Source organism: Pituophis catenifer, unplaced genomic scaffold (genome assembly GCF_029215685.1).
Source record: "Pituophis catenifer annectens isolate HBS135680 unplaced genomic scaffold, rPitCat1.0.hap2 SCAF_1, whole genome shotgun sequence".
NCBI classification, from domain to species: Eukaryota; Metazoa; Chordata; class Lepidosauria; order Squamata; family Colubridae; genus Pituophis; species Pituophis catenifer.
The window spans coordinates 78,045,453-78,073,351 of record NW_027256881.1 but is presented as its reverse complement, the minus strand read 5'-3'; the positions used below and the strand labels follow the sequence as shown (position 1 = coordinate 78,073,351).

General features: G+C 38.7%; 1 protein-coding gene across 1 annotated transcript in view; it reads right to left on the bottom strand.

Moving 5' to 3' along the window:
* Positions 1–25,777, bottom strand: part of RSPH3 (radial spoke head 3) — a 33,328-nt gene extending 7,551 nt beyond the window's left edge. The window contains exons 1-9 of the mRNA XM_070931523.1: positions 25,653–25,777; positions 23,209–23,293; positions 19,727–19,868; positions 18,696–18,841; positions 14,301–14,504; positions 12,516–12,678; positions 9,655–9,741; positions 8,660–8,732; positions 3,017–3,215 (exon numbers count right to left, since the gene is read on the bottom strand). Of these exons, the coding sequence (XP_070787624.1) occupies positions 3,017–3,215; positions 8,660–8,732; positions 9,655–9,741; positions 12,516–12,678; positions 14,301–14,504; positions 18,696–18,841; positions 19,727–19,868; positions 23,209–23,293; positions 25,653–25,777 (1,224 nt within the window). The remainder of the gene's footprint in view (positions 1–3,016; positions 3,216–8,659; positions 8,733–9,654; positions 9,742–12,515; positions 12,679–14,300; positions 14,505–18,695; positions 18,842–19,726; positions 19,869–23,208; positions 23,294–25,652) is intronic.
* Positions 25,778–27,899: the final 2,122 nt, after the last annotated feature.

The following is a 27,899-nucleotide window of genomic DNA, read 5'->3' as shown; positions in this document are numbered from 1 at the left end:
TAAGCCAAGGGGCATTTCTTGATGTCAAAAAGGAGCTATGGATATTGATGACATGCATCTCTTCTTGATGTTCCACGTGTAGCAAATGAAATACTGTATACTATTATGTAATTGAACTCGGTGTATTGCTAGTTGTAAGGAGTTTCATTTGTCCTGAAACTGTTCCATCAAATGTTTCTTTTAATCAGTTTCTTTCTAGCTGGTGCCAAACAGAGCTAATTTGTTTAGTCTTAAGTGTTTTCAGCATGTCTTTAATTCCCATGTTCATGAAGGAGCCCACATTTCTCATTTACCATTTTTGTTACAACTTTCACACAATTGGGCAAGTGACCTTGAAATGCTAACTGGGAAGTCAGCAGAATAATCTCTCCAAATCTTGTTTTTTCTTTCTAATTGACATTTTGAAAAACAAAACAGCAAACACGGAACCATTGTTGTACTTTCTATAAATATAGCTGTGCATATAGTCCACAACTGAACAGATAATAATAGAAAATAGTGGTATGAAAATAGTTTATTCTACAATAGATGTATTTGCCATAGTATAGCTACAAGCATGTTGTAGATGGCTATCAGTCCATTAGAAAGGAAGATAGCAGTTTTCAGGGTAATGTTTAAATGCAATTTAGTTTCATTATAGAATAAAGGCTATATAATCAAGTAAATATTTTTTCCAGTATATTCATTATAAAATATACTCTCTTCCCTTAAAAATGGCTTAAACAAAGTAAATTAGCATACAATTATTAAAATCAGTAACAGATAAAAATAGCATACTATAATGAAATATTAGTATAGACTTGGTGGAAAACATGAGACTTAACCAATTAAGCTAATTTAGATCATTTTGATTTTAATGGGTATAATTTAATATGGCTAAACCCAAACTTCCTCCACATATTAGAAAATGCATTTTTACAGGAATAGTATACTATATTCCTATATGTCTCTCTCAATTACAGAATATTATTATAGAAATAAAGTCAAAATAATAACTACAATGACAAAAGTTTAAAACAAAATACCCAGTTAGAAAACACTTGAAAAATAGCATTCAATTTAATGCTTGCCAAAATAACAGTTTTCTTCACTAGTATTCAGTAGATTCTCCCAAATGTTTATATAAAATTTTCTTAGATTCTGTGGAGACATAAAACAAACAAAAAATGATTTAACATTGGGCATTATCTATTTCATCTAAGAGCCTTTTTTAAAAAACAAATTATACTATTTGGGTTGCTTACAATGCAAATAAGGCTTCTGTGGTTTTAATTACTGTTTAAGAAGTTCATTATTTAGTTGTTTCTAAAGTCTGAGTTTATATGTTGGATAATAACAAATTATTAATAGAAAATGACACGAGAACACTTAATTAATAGTGCTCCATATATATCACAATCCAGCCAAAAGTTGGCAAGATTTTGGAGCTTCACTGAGCTCTGTGAGAAAAAGTTAAATGAGTGCTAAATTCTCCGTTGAATGTTGTCTTATAAATTTATTAACTTTGGCCAGACAGTCCTCGCAGTGTATATACATTGTTTTTACAGAACTATATATTGGATGAACATCCCAAACTAGTTTATTAAACAGTAGATTGATGGCTAGGAGTTCAAAATGAAGGTTTATGCTTTATTAAGGTGACCAATAATGATGGTTAGATGGACTACTAATAACTGAGAAACAATTTTGCGATTCGAACTACAAAACCAATCTGTAACATCTTATCTGACAAATGGACACCCATATAAATTAGCTTAAAATAATATATAAATAGCAATATTTATATATTATGAGCCTTGGTGGCGCAGCGGACTAAAGTGCTGTTAAGTAGTACTTAGCTGCCAGCTGCCTGCAATTACTGTAAGTTCGAATCTCACCAGGCTCAAGGTTGACTCAGCCTTCCATCCTTTCTAAGGTAGGTAAATTGAGGACCCAGTTTGTGGGGGCAATAAGCTGACTTTGTATAAATATACAAAAGTATGAAGGCTATTGCTTAACGCATTGTAAGCCGCCCTGAGTCTCCGGAGAAGGGCGGCATACAAATCAAAATTATATATATATGTCGAACCAATAAATAAATAAATAAAATATTGCAGACTGGTGGATTTTCTGTCCAGGGTTCAGACTGTTTCATTCAGTGGCTTCCGTGCACTGTTTATAATTTTCTGCCCATTAAGCCTACTCAATCACTGCTGAGCTGTTTACTTTTCTTCCTCTTAAATGTTTCTTTTAATACCACTGCAAGGGCTGAATGAAATTTTCCCCTTGCTATCCTCTCATTTGGATGGGTGGTTCTGATTTAACTGTACAAGCTAGTTTGTCCTCAGCCTTCATCCTAAGGTAGAGGAAAAAGGTTCCCATTTAGACAAGAAGGGTGGGCCCGCAGAGTCAGCAAAAACAAAAATTTGAAGGCTGAAATGGAAAGAATGTGGAGAGGTTCTGGCTATATTTAGTTTCAAGAGGCTGGTGGTATCCAGCTTTCTAGGAGAGAAGAAGCTGTAGAAGATATTTTTCAGAATTTCAAAGGCAGGAGATCTGTTTGCTTCCAATATACTCATCCTACATATTTGTAAATAAAGCAAATATTACAAATCTTGCATCTCTTTCTGAGTAAAAACCCAACTGGCTGAATTCCTGCATCATGTTAAGCAGTGGTTTGTTTAAATATGGCTTGTATATAGTATGCTAGTATAATACTAGTAGTGTAGCAGAAATCTCCACCTGGAAACCCAATGTACATAGAAACAGCAAACCCTCAGGTAGGAAACATATGACAAATATGTATAATAATTAATCTTTTTAATAATTCACTTTCAGACTTTGGTTTATAACTTCATTAACAGTTAACAAATTGCTCAGAGAGTAGCCTCAATTGGCATATGAGGTTGAACAAGGTGGGACTCTTAGTAAGTAGTTAACAATTAAACTAATTTTCTGCAATGGAATGCAGCCATGTTCTTTCAAGTAGCTATGTTCTTCTTGAAGTGCTGGCCCACTAACAGGAATATCCTCAAACCTTAGGCATTTGAGCAGTGGCCTTCAACCTTTTGGGCACCAGGGACTGGTTCTGTGGAGAGAGGTTTTTCCGTGGACCAGAGGGGGCGTGGTTTCCCATGCTGCCTACATCCTGCAGATGGGGCTTTGCTTGTTTGCGCAGCCCGGTTTCTGGCATGCCGGAGTCCGGTGCTGAACCATGGACCAGCGTTTTGGGACCCCTGTATTAGAGAGAAGGCGAGTTGCACTAGCCAGTTAGTACAATTAGGCTAGAGTGCTTCATGAAAACTCCTAACTGGCACAAGTTAAGGCTCCTTACATGGTTAGGCATAGCTCTAACATCTCTAGCATAGATATATTTAAGGATCAGAGGGAGATGTAAGGTGTTTTCTACATTGCCTTGTTTTTCTTTTAAAAAGTACTGAATATCCTAATGCAGTGGTTCTCATCCTGTGGTCTGTGGAACCCTGGGGGGCCGTGATGTCATCACAGGGAGTCCACTAAGGCTTGAAGAAATGTTATGATTTAAATCTTGGTAGTCTGTGGCTATGGTTCGTGGCCACAAAAGGTATCTAAAGGCGAGTTGAAGAAAAAGTTGAGAACCACCGTCCTAATGTATCATGCACATATGACAGAGTGTGCATGGCTAGATTAATACACACTATTCCCCTGTGCCTTAATTCATTTTAATCATAGTTCACTGATTATGCCACAAAGGATAGCTTTACATTTTACATTAAACTGCAGTTTTCTTAACTATAATTTACTGAATGAACACAACTGGCCGGGTTCTCATTTTGTAATCCATTATATAAAAGCACAATGGCTGGCTTCACATATTAATGAAATATGTGACTCCAGTCTATGTCTGAATGAGTTATGCCTAGTGCACAGGTATCAAACTCGCGGTGTCACGTTGCTGTCACATGACGTTTTGTGACGGTTTTCCCATTTGCGGAGCTGGGGTGGGCGTGGCCTGTGCGTGATGCATCCAGCACACGGGCTGCCAGTTTGGTACCCCTGGGTGCAATAGTCCTTCAGATTCAGATCAGGGTCCAATAGTCCTTCAGATTTTTGTAGCCCAGCATGGAAGAAATGTAAATTATCTAGGTGAATGAGAAAAAATGTCTTGATATGATTTAGAGATGCATCGCTGGCTAATTACTGCCTCATCTGCCAATCTTCTATCTGGGAAATTGTGACTTAATGTATCTTAAGCGAGAATTTTGGCAAGGAAACTTGGGGGCCGGGGGGGGAGAGAATGAAAGTCTGATTTGACTTCTTCTGGAAAGATTCACACAACACACTTGGCTAAAATGTGGTTGGCTAATGTATGGTATAGTAGTGCATAAACTTGTTTAATATCCCATGGATAATTTAATCATGGATAAGCTTCATTGTTCTGTCACACTCAGAACTATCTGTATTCACTGTTAGCAGCACTCTAGGTCAGGGGTGTCAAAATGGTGGCCCGCGGGCCAGATGCGTCATGCGCAGGCCACGCCCACCCCAGCTCTGCAAAGGGAAAAAATGTTGTGAAATGTCACGTGATGGCAACAGGACGCCATGAGTTTGACACCTGTGCTCTAGGTGTTTAGGTAAATTCTCATGTTTTCTTCTCAAGAACTTGAAAATGAATTTATTAAAGGCTACACTTACGAGGTTCATGTATATATATGCAGCACTAAGCTGTTATTACTACATGACACATAGAGCTATAGCTGTTACCTATATCTTATTTTACCCACATACTATTCTCTTGGTATAACATATAAGGCGTAATCTCCAGCTTTATGCTGTTCTGGCGTTTTGGAGTACATTCCTATTATCTAGCCAATGTGGCCTTTGGTTATATTAGTTGATGATGGTACTTAGTGCCAGGTCTGGGATTACAACCAGAGCTGCTGGTATTCTGAAAATCCACTCAAAACGAAATAAGAAAGTTGCATATTTTACCACCTTTCATGAATGTTCTCCATTAATTTTCAGCTATTCCCACCAATGGGGTGGGGAGGGGGGAAGAATGCAATCAGATTGGTTTTAATTCTGAAGGAAACATACACTGCTCAAAATGTATTTCAGATAATAATATCAAATGACCAGTACTAAAAGATATTGAGGCTATATTCCCATAAATCCATGGGACTTCTGTGAGTCTTCTTGGTCTTTCTGAGTAGGAATGCCTAATACAGTTAATGAATGCCACAACTTCAGCCAACCAGAAAATGGACTGCATGCTTAAGAACAGAGAAGTATAGTTTGCTTCTAATAATTTTACTGACATCTAGTGGTAACACTTGCAGAAACTCTTGAGAAATTATTAATATAGAATTAGAATTTCATTAAAGGCAAGATCCAGTCATGGTTTAAAAAGAATAAAATGCATTCATTCTTATTCCGCTTCTGAAGCTCCTTGGATGTTTGCTAAATATCTCAATTTTTTTACTTCTGTTATTCCCTTATTTTTTTTCAAATTTTTGTTGTAAAAATCTATCCTATATTATCCTCCATAGCAAATACAATTGGATGCAGCAAAACTTAATGCGAAACATATGAAAATCTACAGGTAGTCTTTGACTTATGACAATACAAACTCAGAATTTTGGTCATAAGTCACTACAGTCAATAAGTTGGAGCACCGCATGAGATAGGACTTGATTTTACAAACATGTTAATGATCATTGTAAAATGAGTTATTGTGGTCCTTAAGTGAACCACATACCTATGAAGCAAATCCATTCTCCCGGATGGGCGTTTGTGTTTTTTCCTGGAAATTGGCAAAAAATATATATCATAAATTGTAGTCATGTGACCCCAGAACGCTGCAACTGGTTGTAAATGCGAGTCAGTTGCCAAGCAGCCAAAATGTGATCACGTGACCAGAATGGCAGAGGTCAGAATTTCAAGGACGACTTACTTGTAAGTAGCTATTTTGAAGTCATCATAGCTTCGAATGGTCTTTAACAACCAGTTGTAAGTTGAGGACTACCTGTAGTGTTTTACTGATCTTTCCTTTGTCAGGTTTTTATTTTAATGTCTCAATCAGGGCAAGAAATTACACACATGCACATACCCTTTTGTTTGAAACATTACCAGAACAAGTTGAAATGTGACCGTAGGAGAGATTTCTTTCTCATCGAAGTTAATCAGTATTTTTACCTTTTATGAGTTACAAACAAGTGCATTCATTGGATTCAAACTTCTAAACAATAGTTTTCTCCCAGAGCTCCTTTCTGGGAGAGCCACTATTGTTAGCAAGTATGGAAGGTTAGGATGTTCTGGTTCAGGATAAGAAAAACAGTTAGTGGTAGCAGTATAAAAGGGAAGTCAGCTAAAGTTAGGGCAGCAAATCAGGATTTCAAATCAGAAGTTGTAGGGGCTTCATCACTGGAAGTTTTTTTAAAAAAAGAGTGGGCAGCCACCTATCTGAAATGGTATAAGGTCTTCTGCTTAAGCAGGGTGTTGGAGTTCACTAGAAGATCTCCAAGGTCCTTCCCAGCTGTGTTCTGATTGATTGATTAATTAATTGATTGATTGGGTGAAAAAAATCCCACAAAGTTATATAGAGATTTTTTTTTAAAAAATTGATTTATATGCCGCCCTTCTCCGGAGACTCAGGGCGGCTTACAATGCGTTAAGCAATAGCCTTCATACTTTTGTATATTTATACAAAGTCAGCTTATTGCCCCCACAAACTGGGTCCTCAATTTACCTACCTTAGAAAGGATGGAAGGCTGAGTCAACCTTGAGCCTGGTGAGATTCGAACTTACAGTAATTGCAGACAGCTGGTGTTAATCACAATGCTATCAGTCTGCTGAGCCACCAGGCCCTTAATTCTTAAGTCTTTGCTGCCATCTGAAGATTATCTGGATTTTTACACTCCAGATCTGGCTCTCCTAATTTAAAAATTCTCACTTCCCTCTTCCAGCAAGAAAAAAAGTTGGGACCCACTTCACTCTGCATATGAAAAAGCATTTGCAAAAATGGCATCCAGCTATTAATAAGGACCATGTGAAGAATGTGTAATTCCCCCAGGCCAATTCATTGGCAGCACAAAACTCTCTCTGTTCTGTCGCCAGTGCATTATTTTAGTTGTATCTACAGGACTATCTACAGGTAGTCCTCAACTTACGACCACAATTGAGCCCAAAATGCCAAGGTTGGGAAACACTGATTTGGAGAATGACGTGTGTATCTATTCTGTTTTTATTCTCTTTTTAACTCTTAGCTGCCCAGAGTTATACATATAAAATGGGTGGCCACGGAAAACAAATAAACTTATTAACCAGAAAATCCAAATAATCTTTCAGCTTGTTTTATTTTGCTAAATACATAAGGTGGTACTTTTGTCTTAACAGTCTGAAGACACTTCATTTTTCACATTTCTGTATGGCTTATCTTCCTCAAAGAGTAAGGCATTACTTAAGGTGTTAATTAGGTAAAGCAGCAATTATAGTGCTATATTTTACCAAATAGACAACATGGTCTCTATCATTTCTTGGTAACAAGAATGGAATAGCTAATCTAACAACACCCATCCACAGTGGGTAATATGCAGATTTGCAGATAGAACATTAATTTGCAGATAGAACAGCCTTTTCATATAATATAGTGAAGTGGTTGCTTCAAGGTATTTTTTTTTATAGAGGTAGGAACTGTTTGAATAATGCAGCCCTTCTTGGTGGAGGGGTAGTATTCAGGGGTGGGCTCTAAATTTTTTTACTACCGGTTCTGTGGGCATGGCTTATTTTGTGGGTGTGGCTTGGAGGTCATGTGACTAGGTGGGCGTGGCTAGCTGGTCAGAGTCATTTCTGGAAGGTCCTCGCACTTATGACCATTCCTCGCACTTACGACCTGACTCATTTGTTTGCTTTTAACACTGATCAGCTGTAGGACGGCCCTTTGAAGCCCAGCGGCAAGAGTTTAAACAGTTTTTTTCCCTCTAGTCATCAGCTGGGACTCAGGAGGCAGCAATAGATTGGGGGTGGGACCAAATAAAAGGTAAGAATAACGTGGGTGGGTGGGTGGGAGGGAGGGCGGGGGGGGGGGTGGAGAACTGGTTTGGTGATGTCATATCGTCACTGCTACCGGCTCAGCTGAACCGGACCGAACCGGGAGGAACCCACCACTGGTAGTATTGCTTTTGGCTAGCCAGCAGTGCACCAAAGTTGCTCATTGACCCCAATCAGACTTGGATGGTGACGGAGACCATTGAAAGAAATTGATGCTCTCTAACCCCTTGATCATGTACAAAGATATGGGAGTTTTAAAAAGAAATAATAGAGCTTCAAGTGAGCTTGTCAGGACTACAGTGTAAACCATGGCTACTTTAAGACTTGTGGTCTTCAACTCCCAGAATTCCCCATTCCTCAGCATGGCTGGGGAATTCTGGGAGTTGAAGTCCACAAGTCTTAAAGTTGCCAAGGTTGAAGACCCAGGTCTAGACTGTGTGAAATTTTCACTAGGGTGATGGCCAAGCCGTATATCTCCTTGGTAGGACTAATTACCTGAATCTTTTACCCCCCTAATTACCTGAATCTTTGTGCATTAGGATGTAGACATCCTCTTTATTGTCTCATCGAAGGTCTTCTGAAATCAGAGGGCTTTTTAAGCATAGCAGCATTCCTGGAAAACTGTGATGCCTGGTTTTTAAGTATTTTATACCGGGGAGACTTTGGTAGTAATTTATTTTCCTCGAAGCTGTCCAATCTCTTTTTGATGACCTCATTAATTAAGCCTGCAAAAATAATTACCTTAAATTAACATTTACCTGAGTAGATAATCTCTTAACTGTAAAAATAGCTTCAGTTTTGAAACTGTATTTTGTTTCATCAACATAGCCTCAGATACACATCATTAAGGAAGGCAATAGAACTGAATAAAAAAAAGACAAGGACATAATTTGAATGCCACAAGGACAGCAGGTTAATGCTGAAATGTATGTTCAGAAAGAAGTAGATGGATGGAAACTAAAGTTGCTGCTGTTGCATCTTTGGGTTCTTGTGTGTTTTCTGAGCAGCTTTACAATAGAGATGTGTAGAATATCGGAACATTACCATTTTCAATCTAGAGGTAACACAACATAAGCAGGCAAGAAACCAAAAACTTCACCCCAAACATGCCACCCTCTTGGTCTTTAGATCTTGCACACCTTACAGCCAGTTGTACCACGACATGGTTGTGTGCTACTGCAAGATTACCAAAAATTCACATGTAAACTCTCAGCTATTTCAGCTGGAAGATTATTAACTGATATGCCAGGGATTAAATCTAAAAAGAAAAAAAGAAAAGAAAGAGAGAGTGTGTCCAAAATGAAAACTACAAAAATTAAATCATGCAGTTTTGCTCAAATGAAATCAACTCAGGGCAGTTACTATGATGACCATATGTGTTTTTAATACACTTCCTTTTCTGCCTTATTAAATGCATGAGAAAAATATTGTGGAAGCTACGATCAAGGTTCTTGGTGGTTCACACAGTTGTGCACTCCTGCATTAAAGCAAGCATTAAGTTCTGGCCATTATACTAGTGTCCTTTCCTCTGATTTTTGTATAATTCAGATGTTCATAATGCTAATTGCTTGGGCATCGTATTGATTTGGCTTTTCTCTGACCAGCAGGAGCAAATCCTGGATAGCCAGAGCATTTTGGTATACTTGCCATCTGTCATTATTCTTCCTAGAAGCGTTTTCTGCAGCCGAAGTTCTACACGGCCCATCACATATGGAAGGAATCCTTTCTCAATATCTATTTATGCAAAGTACCAAAGGAAAACAAGCATTATACAGTGCTGTGATTCTTAAATAGGTAGAAAACTCCTGTGTCCACTAAGTACAATGTCTGATTCTTTAGAAATTGTCATAAATAAGATTACAATTTATCAGGTTGGTATTTTTTGTTCATTATCTAGATAATTTTATGTGTGAAGCAAAGTGAGAAAAATGAAATATAGTATGATCCTAAATGTAATTACTTGGTGATATATCCATTCAGTTTCATTAACTTTCTTTCCAAATATGTAAGAACTTTTCTCAGGTTAGCTAACTATGCTGTGCTATTTCTTTATTTCCTTTTGCATTTTAGATATGTATTATTTTTTCTTTTTACAAATAATTAGAATAATTTAGTGTATTAAGTAACTTTTAATCTATCCAGAGAACTGACTACTAATGGATTAAAAGTTTAATAGAATGGCTACTTAGTGCATATCTTAAAAATAGATACAAAAATCATTGTATGTTTTTTGTATTTATCAGCATTATCCTTTATTCAGAAAATATTTCTAACTGTAAAATACTAAGGACTCTTACTCTGAAAGAAGTGTTAAGTTTGAAAATAGTACTGATTCACAATATCCAGGAGGAGGAGATAGTTTTTTGAAGTATACCATGTGGAACTCAAGATGTGAGTTCCATGTGGAACTTTATGGAACTAACATGGGATTCTGTATGGAATTCTTGATAGAATTCCAAAAGAAACTAATGGTAAAAAAAGTCACTTGAAAATAGCTTTTTCTATCACTAGAACTTTGACTTTCAATCAGGGGTTCTAGATGATGATGATGATGATGATGATGATGATGATGATGATGATGATGATCGATGGCCTGGAAACTTTGAAGCCCTTGCTTTTAGGAGATAGTTCTATCCAGTTCTCTAGCTGGGTCCTGATCCCCATTGCTTGGCCTAGGACATTGATGGTGAACCAGTGGTGGGTTTCAAATTTTTTTACTACCGGTTCTGTGGGCATGGCTTGGTGGGTGTGGCAGGGGAAGGATACTGCAAAATCCCCATTTCCTCTGCACTCCAGGGGAAGGATACTGCAAAAACCCCATTTCCTCCCGATCAGTTGGGACTTGGGAGGCAGAGATTAGATGGGGGCGGGGCCAGTCAGAATTTTTACTACCGGTTCTCCGAACTACTCAAAATTTCCGCTACCGGTTCTCCAGAACTGGTCAGAACCTGCTGAAACCCACCTCTGTGGTGAACCTATGGCACGTGTCCCAGAGATGGCATGCAGCTCCCACTCTGTGGGCATGCGAACTGTCGTCCCAACTCAGCTCTGTCATGCATGGTCCCGTGCCTCCCACAGGCCAGCTGGTCTTCAGGTCTCTGCTGCACATGTGTGGGGGTCGGGGGGCATGTGGGGAGCATGCGTACATGTGCAGGGACCAGGGCTGGGGCGCATGTGGGGGGCACACATGCATGCATGGGGTGGGGCACATGCATGGGGGACAGGGCGCATGTGGGGTATGTGCGCATGCATGAGGTGGGGTGCATGCAGGAGGCATGCATGCATGGGGGCAGGGCACATGCGGGGGCATGCACATTGCATTTGGGGGTACGTGCGCACTTGCATGCATTTGCCTATGCGCGCTTTGGCCATTCAGTCTGGAAAAATTCACCATCACTGGCCTAGGATATTTTCTATCTCCATCTTTTCTCAGAGAATTTGTGATTACTTTCTGAATGTTTTGTTGATTTGTTTTTTCCTTTCCTTTCCTTTTTTTTAATATGGAAAAGCAACAATACAGTGGAGTCTTTAGGATTAACTATTAAATTTAAGACAGAAACCTTTAGCATATAATAAATTTTTGCAGTTTATTGATGCCACATTCATCTTTAAATCCAAGTAACCTTATGCTTATCAACTTGAATATTTCAGAAATCGCAGCTAATATTGATGCAAACATTTCATTTTTAATGATTTAATTGCCTTTAAAATAATACTACCCCTTAGTCAATGTTGTGTAAATATCACTGTTAATTGATTATGTGCCATTAAGGTTTTTGTGATCCTAATCACTACATAGATTTTCTCCATGACAATCTATCCCTAGCTAAATACCACTGACCATAATAATAATAATAATAAAAATAATAACGGTTTGGGATCAAGCAACATATTTTTCCCCATCTAAATTTGCTCACTGCTTAAAAATAAATGACTGAGGCTCATGGTATTGTATGGATTATCCTTCTCTAGAGATTAGGCGAGATGATTAATGAAGCTTAAAGCCCCTTTCAGCTTTGGCTGCTGCTGTTTTTACTGTAGTCTAAGTATCAGCTTAAGACACTTCTGCTTTCTCAATAGAGCTTAACCATTAAGGTTCTTGCGTAATTATATTACTTGCCAGTTTAAGCTACTCATTTAATTCTTACTGTAGGGGGTTTTCTTTTAATCTCATCCATGTTATATAGAGTTTATCAGGGTTGATTTTTTTTAAAAAAATAACTGCGTAAGATATTAAAAGGCAGTCATATCTGAACCTAATCAAGCAAACACCACATGCAATCTTGTTCGTCACCTTGAGAATTTTTCAAAAAATGTAAAGTAAGTAAAAAAAATACTTATCAAGCAACACATGAAGAAGAGAAATATTGTCCTAGCAAAGTCTTTTAAAATATTCTACACATTTGGGTTTGGCACATTTTGGAGGGCCAAGTGTTATCACATAGGATGATTTAAGGGATTACAGATACGGATTTTAAAATTTTATTTCCAATATGAATGACACTTACCTCTTTGTACTTCATCATAGAAAAATCCTTGACTTCGAAGGTTAAAAAAGGCTGAAGGAAACAGATCTGCCAGATATTGGAAAGAAAATGCCTGGGCTGCCACTTTCTTAGACACCGTTTCTCTTTTTGCTTTTATTTCATGTTGCTTTGCCATGCGACGTCTCTTTAAATAATCATCAATTTTTCCATGTGACTTTTAGTAATGTGGATATTTTTACATAATATATAAAATATACAGACTTTCCCCCTTCCCCCTCATCTGTAAGTATTGAACAATGCATTGATTCCAGAGAAAACCAATAATAATGACTTTCTGCTGAAAGTCATTATTGTATTTTTTAAATTTTTTTTTATTTTTTAAGAACAAAAACAAACATAAAAACATTATCATTCCAGACAGTTACAGACAGCGTATCAGTCGGTGACATTTTTTGTGCTCCTCCTCTCTTCAATTTATCATTAAATATGCTATCTTATTTCCAAAAATTTCAACATTCATTTATATCATAATTATCTCCAATTCTTATTCTCTATCCATTGATAAAATAAATCCCATATCAAATAATATTGTCTATCTTCCTGCTCTCTTATTTCAAATGTCAGTTTACTCATTTCAGCACACTCCATCATTTTCTTAATAATTTCTTCATCATTAGGTAATTTTTCTCCTTTCCAGTTTTTAGCGAATACAATTCTGGCTTCAAAAGATTCACAATTAAGTATTGCAATTCTTTGTTATATATCTCTGGTATGATCCCTAATAAAAATATCTGGTTTAAAGTCAATACGGCTCTTTATCATTTTTTCCAACCACGTGTGTATCTTATTCCAGTATCTCCTTGCTTCGGCGATGACCACCACATGTGGTAATAAGATCATTATTGTATTTTGATTGTCTTATTAACGTTTGTATGGCTCCAATTATAAGTCATTTCTCAGACTGCTTTCAAATGTCAAGAAGGGCAAAAGTCTAACAAATATATAGCTGGGTTACCTGTCCCAAGGAACCTGCCTACTTTCTAAGGAGCTACAGGACCAAACTCCTCCCAGGTAACCAAGCAAAATTGCACTCCTGTTACCTTGACTCAATCTGTCTAATTGGAATTAAATTCCAAGTGAATTTCAGCAACATTGTTTGATAGGCACTTGGCCTGTATTAAGAATATGCTGTATGGATAAAGCCATCAAAATCTATTTTTAACCCTGAAGGCAGGACAAGAAGCAATGGATGGAAACTAATCAAGGAGAGAACCAGCTAAGAAATAAAAAGAAATTTCTTGGCAGTTAGAACAATTAATCAGTGGAATGACTTGCTTTCAGAAGTTGTGGTTGCTCCAACACTGGAATTTTCTAAGAAGAGACTGGACTGCCACTTGTCTGAAATGGTATAGGGTTTGCTGCCTGAACAGGGGGTTGGACTAGGAGACCTCCAAGGTATCTTCCATCTCTGTTATTCTCTTACTTTAAGTATTTATATGCCTTGTCCCTCATATTTGTATTTAACAGTATCAGTTTGTCTTACTTTACTTGCTATAAAAGAAGCTGTCCTTTTGAGATCATATCTAATTTAAATTATTTGTAACTTCAAGTCACTGAAAACTTGACAGATTTGAAACTAAGTGTATAAGAATCACTAATTTTTAGAGTGAGATGAAAACATTCTGATGCTCAAAGCAAAGGACAAGATGGCACCCAGCCTCAATTCCTTGTTTAAAAAATGTTAGAGCAAAATACATAAGCATCAAAGCAAACCACTATAAGTAATGGTTTCTACAACAATTCTACCTTCTCCTCGCTGTGTCGCCGTTCTTTTTCTTCGAGGCGTTGCACTTCAGCCAACTCTGCATTGCGCAATTCCTGATAGACATGTTGGTGTGCCCGAAGATTGCTAAGATCCTCTTCTTCTGTGACTTCAAGCAAAGCTTGCTCCAAAGTTTTCCCTACCAACACCTCAAGCATTGGTTTAACTTCAACATCAAAGTCAAAGAGCTGAGGGTTAAAAAAAAAAAAAGAAGAGCCGAATGAATGCTGTGCAATATCATTCTACTCCATGACAGGAAACAAGAAAATATATTCTTCTGGTCAGGTCATAGACAAGCCTGTTCTGTCCCCCTTCCTCACACAGGCAAACGTAATACTAAGCACGCCTGCCAATATTTTATTAGGTAAACAGATTAGAATTCTTGGCAGACCAAGGTTTTGGCAGCAAACTGCCGAATGCCTGCCAAGACCATTTTCACTTCCATAAAGCAGAAGAGGACTCATCTTCAGTCTGTTCCAGGAGCAACAAATTATCCACGAGACAAGAGTTTAGTCAATGTTCAGTCCAAAATATATCCAAGCTGAATTTCAGAGATCACGATGTGACTTTTAGGGTTTAACTTTGTTCGTCACAAAGCCTGAAGAGCTATCCCACCCACTTTTATTCTTGGTGGGGCGTGGCTTCGTGACTCAGCTCAATCTCTGGCCCTCCCACGCCTCTTCCGTTGCTGCGCAAGCTTCTCCCTCCGACGCTGCCAGGGATCAAGCCAGGATTCATCATCCTCGCTCCCTATTAATTGATGCTCCATTATGCCTTCCTCCTGGCCTTCAGATGGAACCTGAGGCATTGCCAGAAAGGAGGGTCCTGGAGAGGAAGGCCTTGTCAGTTCCTCCCCATTACCTTCTGAATCCTCTTCCTCTGTTAGGACAGGCTCGGGAGTCGGGGTCACAACAAAGCCTTTCATTTGTTAAAAGGAGACAATCATTCTTATAAAGGACAATATTTGAAAGTTAGGGTTAAAATGAAGGGTCCTTGGTCCTCTTATGAACTTGTTTCCTTGCAGATGTTTCATTACCCAATCTAGGTAACGTCATTAGAGCATCAAGTTCAGAGAGCATCAAGGACCCCCTCATAAATCATTCTTACCAAGCTTACAGAGTTGTTGAAAGGCTAGCTGGGCAACGGGAGTTTGGAGAAAGACAATAAATATGGTCTGTTCCTAAGGATCACATTGGGATTCTCAAATGAAATGAAATCCATCAAGCTTATGAAAATTGAGCAGGTGAAAGGCTTTATGTTAGATTTTGATATACCTTAACATGGACCACTTTTTTCATTCATGAAGAGCATTAGGGTCAATAGGAGGCATGGAAAAGGTGGAAATTGCTGTTATTGCTCAAGGGTCATTTTCCCTGAAAAGAAAGACTGGTGAAAAACATCCCCTTTCTCACTGCAGTGGCAACAAAGCAATTCTGTTTCCAACCTCTTTGTTAGATGTTGTCATTTTCTTCCTCCAGCTTCAATTGACCTAAGGTAAGAGGGGGAAACTTGTATCCCTCCAGATGTTCTGAGCTACAATCCTCAGCTTCCCAAATTAGTGGTCATGTAATAGTAGAAATTAAAATCATCTGGACAAATATAAGTATCTCACTCCAGGTCTAGAGGTAAACAACTTTGACATGGATGGATGTCCTATGAGATGTACTTTCCTTTTGCTTGAATTTTCCCATAGCCTAGAGATCACGACCTCCAGAAGATGTTTTTTGTTATTATCATTTCTCAATCAGGAATTGCAGCCTGAAATATACGCCATAGTTATTTGTCTCTATTTCCCCTTTTAAACATTATTGTTGTCTTTGGGCAACCAGTTGTAGCAATCAGTGTGGGCAGCATTAGGGCAGCTGCTTCAGTCCTTGTATCTGAGCATGCTCAGACGCTTTAAACATGCTGAGAGTGTAAATACAGCAAATGTTAGGAAAGCGGGTGCAACAGTGATTTTTCTGGAGCATCTGCTAGATGCCTGGATGTCATATTGTGCCACATGCTGTTTTCCTTGCTTTACTGAATGATTGCTAGGACTTTAGAGACAGGTCTTTATGGGCACACCACTGCCCCCCCCCCAAAAAAATTAGCTGACTCCCATTTTCTTGTAAGCACCTCAGTTGAAAAAAAAACAGAACTGGGGTTCAGAATATCTGATGTGGTGTTTCACAGTTCTCATATAGTATTGAATTTTAGAATGATTGAAAGAACAAACTATTACAAAATGTTTTAACTTCTAAAGCAAGGCTGTCAAACTCGTGGCCCAGATGCATCATGTGCTGGCCACGCCCGGTTTAGCAAAGGGGAAAAAGTTGCAATATGTCACGTGATGCTGCTGTGACCCTGCTAGTTTGACACCCCTGTTCTTTTTTTTTTAAATAATCTTTATTTACATTTCAGTTAAAAAGAAAAGACAACACAACATAAAGTGACACACAAAAAACCAATAGAACAATAAACAAACATACTTCCATATAGTACCTTAATGAACAAATATTCGGTACTATAACTCTATATTGTATTCCGGAGAAGACAGAACAGCTTATATACCTTAATATATCAATTAGGTCTATCCAACCTCACTTATCCTATATAATATAAATTTCTCATTAAATACCGTTCCTCATCTAATGTGGGTTATAGTTTCCTCTTTTCTAACCATTTATAAAATTTGTCCCAAGCTAAACCTACTTGTGTTTGCTCTCTATCTTTTAATTTTTTAGTTAGCATATCTGCTTCCGCACATTCTAAAAAATTTTTTATAATAGCCTCCTCTGTTGGGATATTTTGATTTTTCCAGAGTTGAGCATACGTCAGTCTCGCCGCTGTAATGATATGTAGTGCCAAATACCATAAGTCCCTTTTTATATTTTCCGGCTTAGAAAACACCCCTGTTCTAAAGCTTCTACAATAGGAATTTTTAAAGATGTGTTTGGCAAAAAAAACCCATTACCTCTTGAATTACCTAGAACAGGGGTCCCCAATCTTTTGGACCTCAAGGACCACCAAATTCATAATTTTAAATTCCACAGACCACTAATATGAATCCAGCGCACCGCTTGCTGAAGCGCCTGGACTCCCAGTGACAAGATGGGGTCCTTCAGGCACTCTCCCTCCTCTCTCTCCCTCTCTCTCTCTCTCTCCCCCCTCTCTCCCCACTCTTTCTCTCTCATTCTCCCTTTCTCTCTCCCCCCTCTTTCTCTCTCTTTCCCACACATTCTTTCTCTCATATCTCTCTTTCTCTCTCTCCAACCTCTGTCTCTTTTTCTCTCTTTCTGTCTCATTCTGATTCTCTCTCATTCTCTCTTTCATTCTCTCTTTCTCTCCCCCCTCTCTTCCCCCCTCTTTGTCATTCTCTCTCTCATTCTCTCTCTGTCTCTTTCTCTCTCTCTCTCTCTTTCATTCTCTCTCTGATTCTGATTCCCCGGAGATTCGTAGGATCCCCGACCTTCGCATCTTTCGCCGCGCCCTCAAAATGCTATTGTTTCACCAAGCAGGGCTGGCCTAAATGCTATTTTAATGGGTGGTTTCTATTTTAGCTCTTTCAGCCAAATTATTTAATATTTTTAAATTGTCTTTTAACTTTCATATAGTTGTGTTTTATTTTTGGCTGTACACCGCCCTGAGTCCTTCGGGAGAAGGGCAGTATAAAAATTTAATAAAATAAAATTTAATAAAATAAAATAAAATAAAATAAAATAAAATAAAATAAAATAAAATAAAATAAAATAAAATAAAATAAATAAATAAATAAATAAATTCTCTCTCCCTCTCTCATTCTCTCCCTCTCTCTCTCATCTCATGGGCTAGCCAGCATCTTGGGGCTGAGAGGAAGTCAGGCACCTCCCCGTGCATGGAGGACCAACTAGGGCCGGAAGATCCAGCAAGAGACGAAGCTTCGCTCCTGCTCTGGAATATGGAGCAAATCTCCATCCCCCACCCTTCCCTTGCCAGGCAAGGAGTGACTGGGAAGGAAGGGCGAGGGGCAGGGACAGCCACTGGTGGGTTCAGTCGATAGGAAGCTACAGCAGGGGAAAGAAAGAGCCTGGGGTTGCCACCACCCGTTCCTTCAGCCTGCCTGCATAGCCACCCCCCCTTGCACCATTACCTCATTCCGGCCAGTGAGGGCTGCACTGCAAAGTTGCAAGTTGCACAAACCTCATGGTGGGGTTGAGATTTACAACTCCATCATGAGCTGCCTGGCCAGTTCCATATTCCAGAGCTCTAGTCACAGGACTGGTCATTGCTCATCCCGGAGCAGCTCCTCTACCCGGGTGCGTCTTGGACCACCAAAATTTTCTCGTGGATCACCAGTGGTCCACAGACCACCGGTTGGTAACCACTGATCTAGAATAGTATTGAAATATTGTTTGTACCTCTCCTTCTTCAATTTGTGTTGCTACATCAACTCCAGTCTTCTGTGGGATGAACACTGGACTGGATAGCCTTTTTATAAAAGCATCTGTTTGACACTCAATGTCAACTTCAATAATACGATCTAAAATCTCTTCCAGGTACAGTTCTGAAAAATAAAACTCATGGAAGTTGGTCTTGTAATACTTCATGTTCCTAGGCTCTATCTGTGGTTCCTAGAACAGCCACTGAAAAAAAATATAGACTTCTTTTTTAATTTTACTTTATGCAGGTGTACTTTAACAGATTAACAGAATTGGAAGGGACCTTGAAGGTCATCCAGTCCAATCCCTTGCCCAAGCAGGAGACCCTACATCTGCCTCTACCTAGGATCAAATTCACAACCTCCTGATTGTGAGGCAAGAGTGCCACCTCTAGGCCACAGCATTGTGGATTGCATTAAAAAAAAACACCACAAAATGGTGGCCTTGATCATACAGTCATAGTCACTATCTAGATTTTGTTTTTTTTAAAAAATACCTCCCTCTTGTGAATATCCATCATTAGGACACTCTTCTTGCCCAGAATATATATGTACAGTATTGGCAGTACTGTTGACTGGAGTAACTTGTGGCTCTAAGGTGATTTGTTGTTCATTAAAAAGCAAGTACTGACAGTATTAGCATGATTGTTAATATTAAAAAAAAGAAGAACAAATAACACTATGTATTGAATGTATCCTATAGTGAATATGTTTAGGATGTCATCTTGAAAATGACATGCAGTATGTACAGTGCAAAGAATGCTAATAGGAAAGACAAAACCTTTAATCCAGATGGTCCCTGGAAGGGACCCTAGCAATATGCTCTTTTTATAATGTCATGAAAAAAAAGTATAAAATGTAAGCAAAATCAGGAAAGTTGAAAAGAAAAAGGGAAATTCCTTCATGGTCCAATGCCCATTATTTGGGTGGATATTTCTTCCCCAACAGAGTATCCTTCATCTCAGGTCTAGAAGTAATTTGATAATTGGTTGATGCTGTCTGGTGCTTTACCTGTCTGCACATCACTGCGATTTCCAACATCCTTAATTTCTGGTGCATGGACCTCATTCTCTTTCTTTAATTGCTGCCGTTCAAGCATTTTCTTGTGGGCTTCATGTCGCTTCTTGATTTCAGCAGGTTCAGGTTCTGGACTCTGAAGAGGAAGGAGAAGAATTCTCTGCTATTTTACATGGTGTTCTTTTTTAATGTCTTATGTATAGCTGGGTTTTCATTCAAGAGATCATGGGGGCATACACGGTACTTTCATCTCCTATCTTCCCCCATAACAACAACCCTCAGTAGTAGGTTGGGTTGGGTGAGAGAGTGTCAAAGTTTCCCATGGTTGAGAGTAGACATGAACCTTGATCTCCTTGCTCCTAATCCAAATATATCACACTGACTCTCATTTGGAGACTGAAAATTATATTGTATTGTATTGTGTTGTGTTGTGTTGTGTTGTGTTGTGTTGTGTTGTGTTGTATTGTATTGTATTGTATTGTATTGTATTGTATTGTATTGTATTGTATTGTATTGTATTGTATTGTATTGTATTGTATTGTATTATAATATTTAGTATAGTATAGTATAGTATAGTATAGTATAGTATAGTATAGTATAGTATAGTATAGTATAGTATAGTATAGTATAATATAGTATAGTGGCTCAGTGACTAAGATGCTGAGTTTGTCAATTGAAAGATTAGCAGTTCAGCGGTTTGAATCCCTAGTGCTGCATAATGGGGCAAGTTCCAGTTACTTATCCCAGCTTCTGCCAACCTAGCAGTTAGAAAACATGTAAAAAATGCAAGTAGAAAAATAGGGACCACCTTTGGTGGGAAGGTAACACCATTCTGTGCACCTTTGACGTTTAATCATGCTGGCCACATGACAACGGAGACATTTGGGCAGTGCTGGCTCTTTGGCTTTGAAACGGAGATGAGCACCACCCCTAGAGTTGGGAACGACTAGCACATATGTGCGAGGGAAACCTTTACCTTTATGTATAGTATGATTGGTATGGTATGGTATGGTATGGTATGGTATGGTATGGTATGGTATGGTATGGTATGGTATGGTATGGTATTACATTACATTACATTACATTACATTACATTACATTACATTACATTACATTATTATTTTCACAGACTTAAAATATATTCCCCTTACAGTCCTCAAGAAACTGCTAACGGTATCATTGTATTGTTTCCTTTTTACTCTCTTTGGTTGTTGTTATCTTCCTCTTTTGTGTATGAAAGCAGCAGAAAAGCAGTTTACACAAATGTTATCCAATGCAACAGCACAAAATGCAATATAGAATTAATATGTTTACATATATAGTGTTGGGATCATCATACACATCTTTGAACTACCATAATGGTCCTTCATTCAGTATCCTTTGCTGGCACTTATCAGGCAACACATCCTCTGTGTTTTTCCCAAGCAAAGCAATGATGCTTAGCAGCTGCTCTTCCACAGGTGGAGAGGACCAACAAGTCACAGATGACTGACAGAATAAACTAAAGAAAACCGAGCCTTTTCAAACTGCATGGAGAGCTAAAGGACGCCCAGTGTAAAGCATGTTTGTAAGGAATTAAACCTTGAAGAATTCTTCAGGAGTTATTCTTGAATAAATAAGGCCATTGAGACTGAAATACAATCACCTTCAAACTATATCCTATATTTACAGAACATTAATGATATCCAACAAAAATCAGGACAGATAAGGCCATCAGGTTTTATTCAATCTATCAGACACTGTGCTCTTCTATCGTTCCTCAGGAATGGAATGACTTTCTAGAACATGAACAGCCTAGTATTCATTGGCATCATGGACAATGTTAGAAGGCCTCATAGCAGATTACATTGCTTAGACTAAAACTGTGTTGATACTATTATGCTTTGCATATTAATACAATTTTCATGTTCCTTCATTAACTGTTTTAGGCATGTCTACTTGCAAGTACCAAGGAGATCCATGAATCCTGAGAATTGATAGGACTAGAGCTTTAGGATATTTCATGTTAGGTTATGTTAGGATTATTATCATGACAGATACTTTGAGCAATGGGCATTTACTTCAGAATTAAGTAAGAGAAAGGAGAAAGTCTCCTGGGATCTGCATTTGACCTATAATTCATGAGTTGCTGACTACAGAAGTACGTCTAATACATAAACATATGTATTGCTAGTTAAGTTGCTTTATTTCAAATGAAATAGAATATATACAGGGGAGGGAGGGAGGGAGGGAGGGAGGGGGAGAGAGAGAGAGAGAGAGAGAGAGAGAGAGAGAGAGAGAGAGAGAGAGAGAGAGAGAGAGAGAGAGAGAAACAAGCCCTATAAACATGTAAACATGTCTGCCTCAGCATTCAAATTCTAGTCTTTTCCTCCTACCAGCTTTTGAGTCAATGGACATTCTTCACCTCAAGTTGGGAGCTATATTCCAACTTTACACAGTGGCTCTGTGTAGTCTGAAAAGGTTGTTTCTCAACTTTAGTTCTTTGAGCACAACCATGCAGGATATTTTGGGAAGAATTATAATAGTGATCTGCTATTACCAATTTCTGGAATATTTTTCAACTTCTCAGTCTAATATACTGAGATTCCTTGGTGGGACCCACCCTTGTACTAATAAACCTGACTTTTCTTAGAGGAGCTCAGACAAGTCAGCTGAGCACTATCATTTGATGAGATATTTTGCAACACAAATGTTGTAACTATAATACGTCATTGCATAAACTTTCCATTAGCTATCCAATTTTGATTTCTTTTCTAAAATGTGTGCCTAAAGTCATGAACATGCTAATCATATGATCATGAAGGCTATTTCCCATGGTGTGCCTTTATAGATAATTTATGAAGATATTGAAGAGTACTGGGCCTAAAACTGAACCGTAGGTACCCCACTACTTACTGCCTCCATGTGGATGTGGTTCTGTTGAGGACTACGCATTGAATATGGTTTGTCAGCCAGTTACAATTCCATCTGGTGATGATGCTGTCTATTCCATATTTTTCTAGCTTACCGAGAAGTAGGTTGTGATCTACTTTGTCAAATGTCTTACTGAAATCTATGTTCACGGCATTTTGCTGAGCTACTAATTTAGTCACTTTGTCAAAGAATGAAATAAGATTTGTTTGGCATGATCTGTTTTTGACAAACCCATATTGGCAACTGGTTATAATTTTATTTGTTCTTAGATGTGTAAGAAAGATGAATATTTATTTGTTTCTAGATAATTTTGATATTATAATGATTATAATGAGACATTTATTTGTTTCTGGATATTGTTTCTAGGTATCTAAGAAAGCTGGATATTTGAAGATGGAAATGCATTTCTTCAGTGATAAATCTATGCATGAACATCACTCAACGAGCAGCATATGTGAATTAGGTACCACTACACCCACATAAATAAGCATATTTCACCAATAACATTCCAGCATTCCCATAATTAAAAGAGATTAAAAATATTTATAAGAAAAGGAACTTACCCAGGATAACATCTGCATAGCATATGTGTTTCCTCGAACCACTCTACGATCATACATGAGGTTCCCATAGTTAATTGGCCCTTCTCTGTAATTCATAAAATTAAGAAGGGAATATATCAATATTTCAAAAATACTGCTAATAAGGGATTTATGAAAGAGACACAAAAATATAGAAATTTGATTCCATAAATATTATCAGGCTGTGTGATAGAGCTAAATGCTCTTATAAAATGGGAGACATTTAACAATGTAGAATGTAGATGGGCTTTGTATCCATTCAGTTTTAGACTGCCTACTTTGACTGTATTTCTTCCTGATCTCAGATGGCAACTTTCTCCACATCTGGTTACTAGTACCTGATATTTTCAGAAAAAACAGAGACGGAAGAGTGATTTTGTAAATCTCTAAACCAAGCTTTGGTATCTCTAATGGAAGTGAATTGGATTTTGGGTTTTAGTGATGGTGGTGCTTCCACCACCACCATAAAAATATTATACTGGCACAACTCAATAGAATTATTAAACTGAGTTACTTTGCACTCTTTGGGCAGTGAGGTTTATGACTGTGGGGGTATAAACACAAATTTGTCTTGCTAGCAGCAGAAAAGGCAGAGACACATTCTATGTTAGGGTTCCAAGTAATACATCCCAATTCAATAAGAACTTCGAGGCATGCAAGTTCCTCAAAGAAAGTTCTTTATTAGGACATATCAAATTAAATAAATAAATAAATAAAATAAATAATTTTATTTCTATACCACCTTTCTCCCGAAGGACTCAGGGCGGTGTACAGCCTATTAAAAGCACAAAGACAGACATCAATTAAAAATAATTAAAATTATTAAATAATTTCGGCTCAGATTTAAAACTCCAAAAATTTAAAACACCCAATTTAAAATCATTACATTGATAGCCCGGCCTGGCGGAACAGCAGGGTCTTGAGGGCACAGCGAAATACATGGAGGTCAGAGATCTTATGCATTTCTGGGGGCAGTTCATTCCACAGGGTAGGGGCTCCCACAGAGAAGGCCCTCCCCCTGGGTGTCGCCAGCCGACATAACTTGGCCGATGGCACCCTGAGGAGACCCTCTCTGTGAGAGCGGACTGGCCGGTGGGAGGCTATTGGTGTCAGAAGTCAGTCTCGAAGGTACCCGGGTCCTATGCCATGGAGCACTTTAAAGGTGGTGACCAGCACCTTGAATCGCACCCGGAAGATCACTGAGTGCTAGTGCAGCTCGCACAGGAGGGGTGTCACGTGGGCACAATGAGTTGCGCCCATAACCACCCACGTGGCCGCATTCTGGACCAGTTGGAGCCTCCGAGTGCTCTTCAAGGGGAGCCCCATGTAGAGAGCATTACAGTAGTCCAGCCAGGAGGTGACAAGGGCGTGAGTGACCATGCGCAAGGCATCCCGGTCCAGAAAGGGCTGCAACTGGTGAATCAGGCGAACCTGATAGAAAGCCCCCCTGGCTACGGCTGTCATATGCTCTTCTAAAGATAGCCATGAGTCCAGGAGGACACCCAGATCGCGAGCCCTCTCTGTGGGGGGCAGAGATTCACCCCCAATAGTCAGCGATGGCACCAGCTGACTATATCGGGACGCCGGAAGCCACAGCCACTCAGTCTTGGAAGGGTTGAGTCTGAGCCTATTTCTCCCCATCCAAATTGGCATATTCCTGGTGGAAAACCAGTTCTAAGTTGGCACCGGTTTTTCCCCCAATTAAAAGTAAACTTTATCACTTCCCCCCATAGTCTTAGTCACATGGTCCAATCAGCATACAGCCCAGTTGCTAGATGACCTCATTCTCCATCCTGCGGACACCTGCATGAATGTCCTTGATTCCCAGGGGAAAGAATTTTATTTAGACAATACACCCCAGCTAATCTCTACACCCCACTTCCTGGCCCCTTCACTCCAGGCTGTGTCAGCTCTGAAGCAGTGAGAAAAGAAACCTTCCTAGAAACTACAAAAAAGAAAATGGCCACAGTTCAGCCAACTTCAAGGTTGACATTCTCTTTCAAGGAGGTGCTCACCTGTAATGCACAATGGGATGCATTTGTTAAACATAACATGAATAATAGCTATGTCAATAGAACCCATTATCCTTTCTTCAGTTTGCAAGGTACTGTCTCAAACAGTAGTTCTTTCTCAATAATAAAAAGACATAAATTAAATTATCCAGTGTATAGTGCTGCTGTTATCTGGAATAAGCATTCCAATGAAAGGAAAGGATCTTGATAATTTTATATACAGCCAAGAGCATGTTTAACAGGATAAATTTAATGCTCATGTGAATGCAGGGCTAGAGTTTGAAACATCTAATTGGCAAGGCAGGGGAAGAAAAGAAAAAGAATATAGAGATGAAGGCTTGATTAGGCTGAGTCAGATTCATAATTGGGTTAGATGTTGAGTCCAAGACTGTAAAGTTAAGTGTCATTACTCACTGCCCATTGTTTACGTAGTGTTCTTGATACCGCTTTCTGTTGGGTACCACTCGGGGATAGCTGCTGTAAGTATAGGTTTCTGTAGATGCTCTTGCATCCTCCTGGTTGAGAACCACTGAGGTCATGCTGGGTCTAAGCTACCATGGGTTCCAAGAGAGATTACAAAGACTTAGTGGCATTGTGGAACAATCCACCCTGCCTACTGTTGTTATGCGATGAGGAATTCCATCCCTAACAACAGTTGTCAAGGTAAACTGATCCCAGATCAGGGAGTAGGGTTGATTCACTGGAATTATTTGAATGTTCCCAATATATATGCTCTCCTGCATAAAAAGAGTCAGAAGATACTCTATTCCAAAAGGATTTCACTTGACTTAATCAGGTTGCGGTGCTTGAGGAATTCACATCATGTCTTGTGTAGCATCAAGGAATTATGACTTGCATCTAAACTAAGCTTCCAGGAATAGAAAATCACCTTTCATTCAGGGATAGCAGAGAATTGGACATTGATTGACTCCTGATAATGAAAGAGGAGCCAATTGAGAAAGTGTCCAAACTTGGTAGAATTTTTCCTAGGTAGGAGGACAATCTCAGATAATATTCCCAGCACCTCATACGATGATGTGGTTGTTATAGCATTAGTATGATTCTTGTCCTCTCCACCTTCCTTTTTGTCTTTCAAAATCTTCAGATATTCTAATTAGATTTCTGATTTTTTACCATAAAGTGCTAGAATGTTTCATAAGACACTTATTTTAAAGATCTGCTGCTTTTAATCTTTTTAGTTATTATTTCCAAATGCTGTTTTTAATGAACAAGCCTTCTTTGATGCTCATACCAATTAAGCAGAATGTACAGGGGAAAAAAATGAGATTATGCTATTGGTTGCATATAGATGATACACGTCAGAAATACCACTTTTTTTTTAAAATGGTTACTTATGAGAATCTAACCACAAGATGTCACTTTTATCCTTGTTGGTGTCATAGTCATGTGCCTTGAACTACTAGCTTTAGATTGCAAGATACTGAGAAGCAAACCACAGTGCAAATATTGTATTAAAACTGTCCCTACATTTGCAAAACAGACGCAGAAAAATAAGGGCTGGATGATTAGCAAGAAAATCAAATTAATGTGCAAAGCTTATCAATGATAAACGTGAAATGAAAACTTCCATTTTAACTGGGAGGAAAAGTGATGTCATTTTTATTAAGATAGCATTTCTTTTAAACTAGAGATGGGGGAATCTATGAGCCAAAATGGAGACAGCCCTTTTTATAGAGCACAAGCGAGAGTGGAAGAGATTGAACTATAATGATAGAAATGGAGAGTAAAGAGGAGAAACATCCCTTTGCAATTAATCAGTTCTTTGGGAAAAAAAAAAGGGACCAGAAAGATTCAGCAGCTAAAATGAGCAATGAAATAAAAGAAGGATGAGTTGGAGAAGAAGATCTCCACAAATAAATTATTCAAATCTACTGGTCAGAAAGAAAATGCTGATGAGGGAGAAGAAGTAGAAATAGAGGAGATGGGGTTTAAGGATTATGAAAAAGAGAGAGAGAGAGATTAGAAGAAAGGGAAGGAAACAGAAGGAGTGGGAGAAAGGAAAAGTGATATCTTTATTCATCTTTGGCTACAGTCTTGGTCACCAATGCTGTGCTGTTTCTTGACAATAGATCCCTCAAAGCATTCAACCCTCAACCACAAGAATGATAAAAATATTTACCACAGCATGTATCCAGCCTTCTCTTTTTTGTGTGCCTGCAAAAGCATCCTAGAATGGATAGGGCTTCAAATTTCTGTTTGTAGTTTTGATGGGGAGGGGGGGAGTAATAGGGCAAAACAGGGAGAAATTTAAGGCAACTTCTACCCTTTTCAGCTCCTACTTCTCTAAAATGGGGTGCCAGCCCTGCCTATTTTTGATCATGTGCTACCACAGTATGGTGGATCCTTCAGTCCATTGAAATTTGTGTTCTTGCACAACAGATGAAAGAGCCCTGCATGCTGTGGTGGGGACTAGCTATGATGGTGCATCTTGAAGACTTCAGACAGGACTTTCTGCCATCCGTGTCTTCAGCAATACAACCTGTGCCTAGAGAGTGCTAAGGGGACACCGAAGGCTAAGAGATAGTGCTGGGCTTAGGATGGCTATGACTTCACCATGTTGAGCTGAATGGTATTTCTGGACTGTAGGGTTCTAGCTGGGTGTATTACATATGTGGGCTTTTATAATCAGTTGGGACAGCT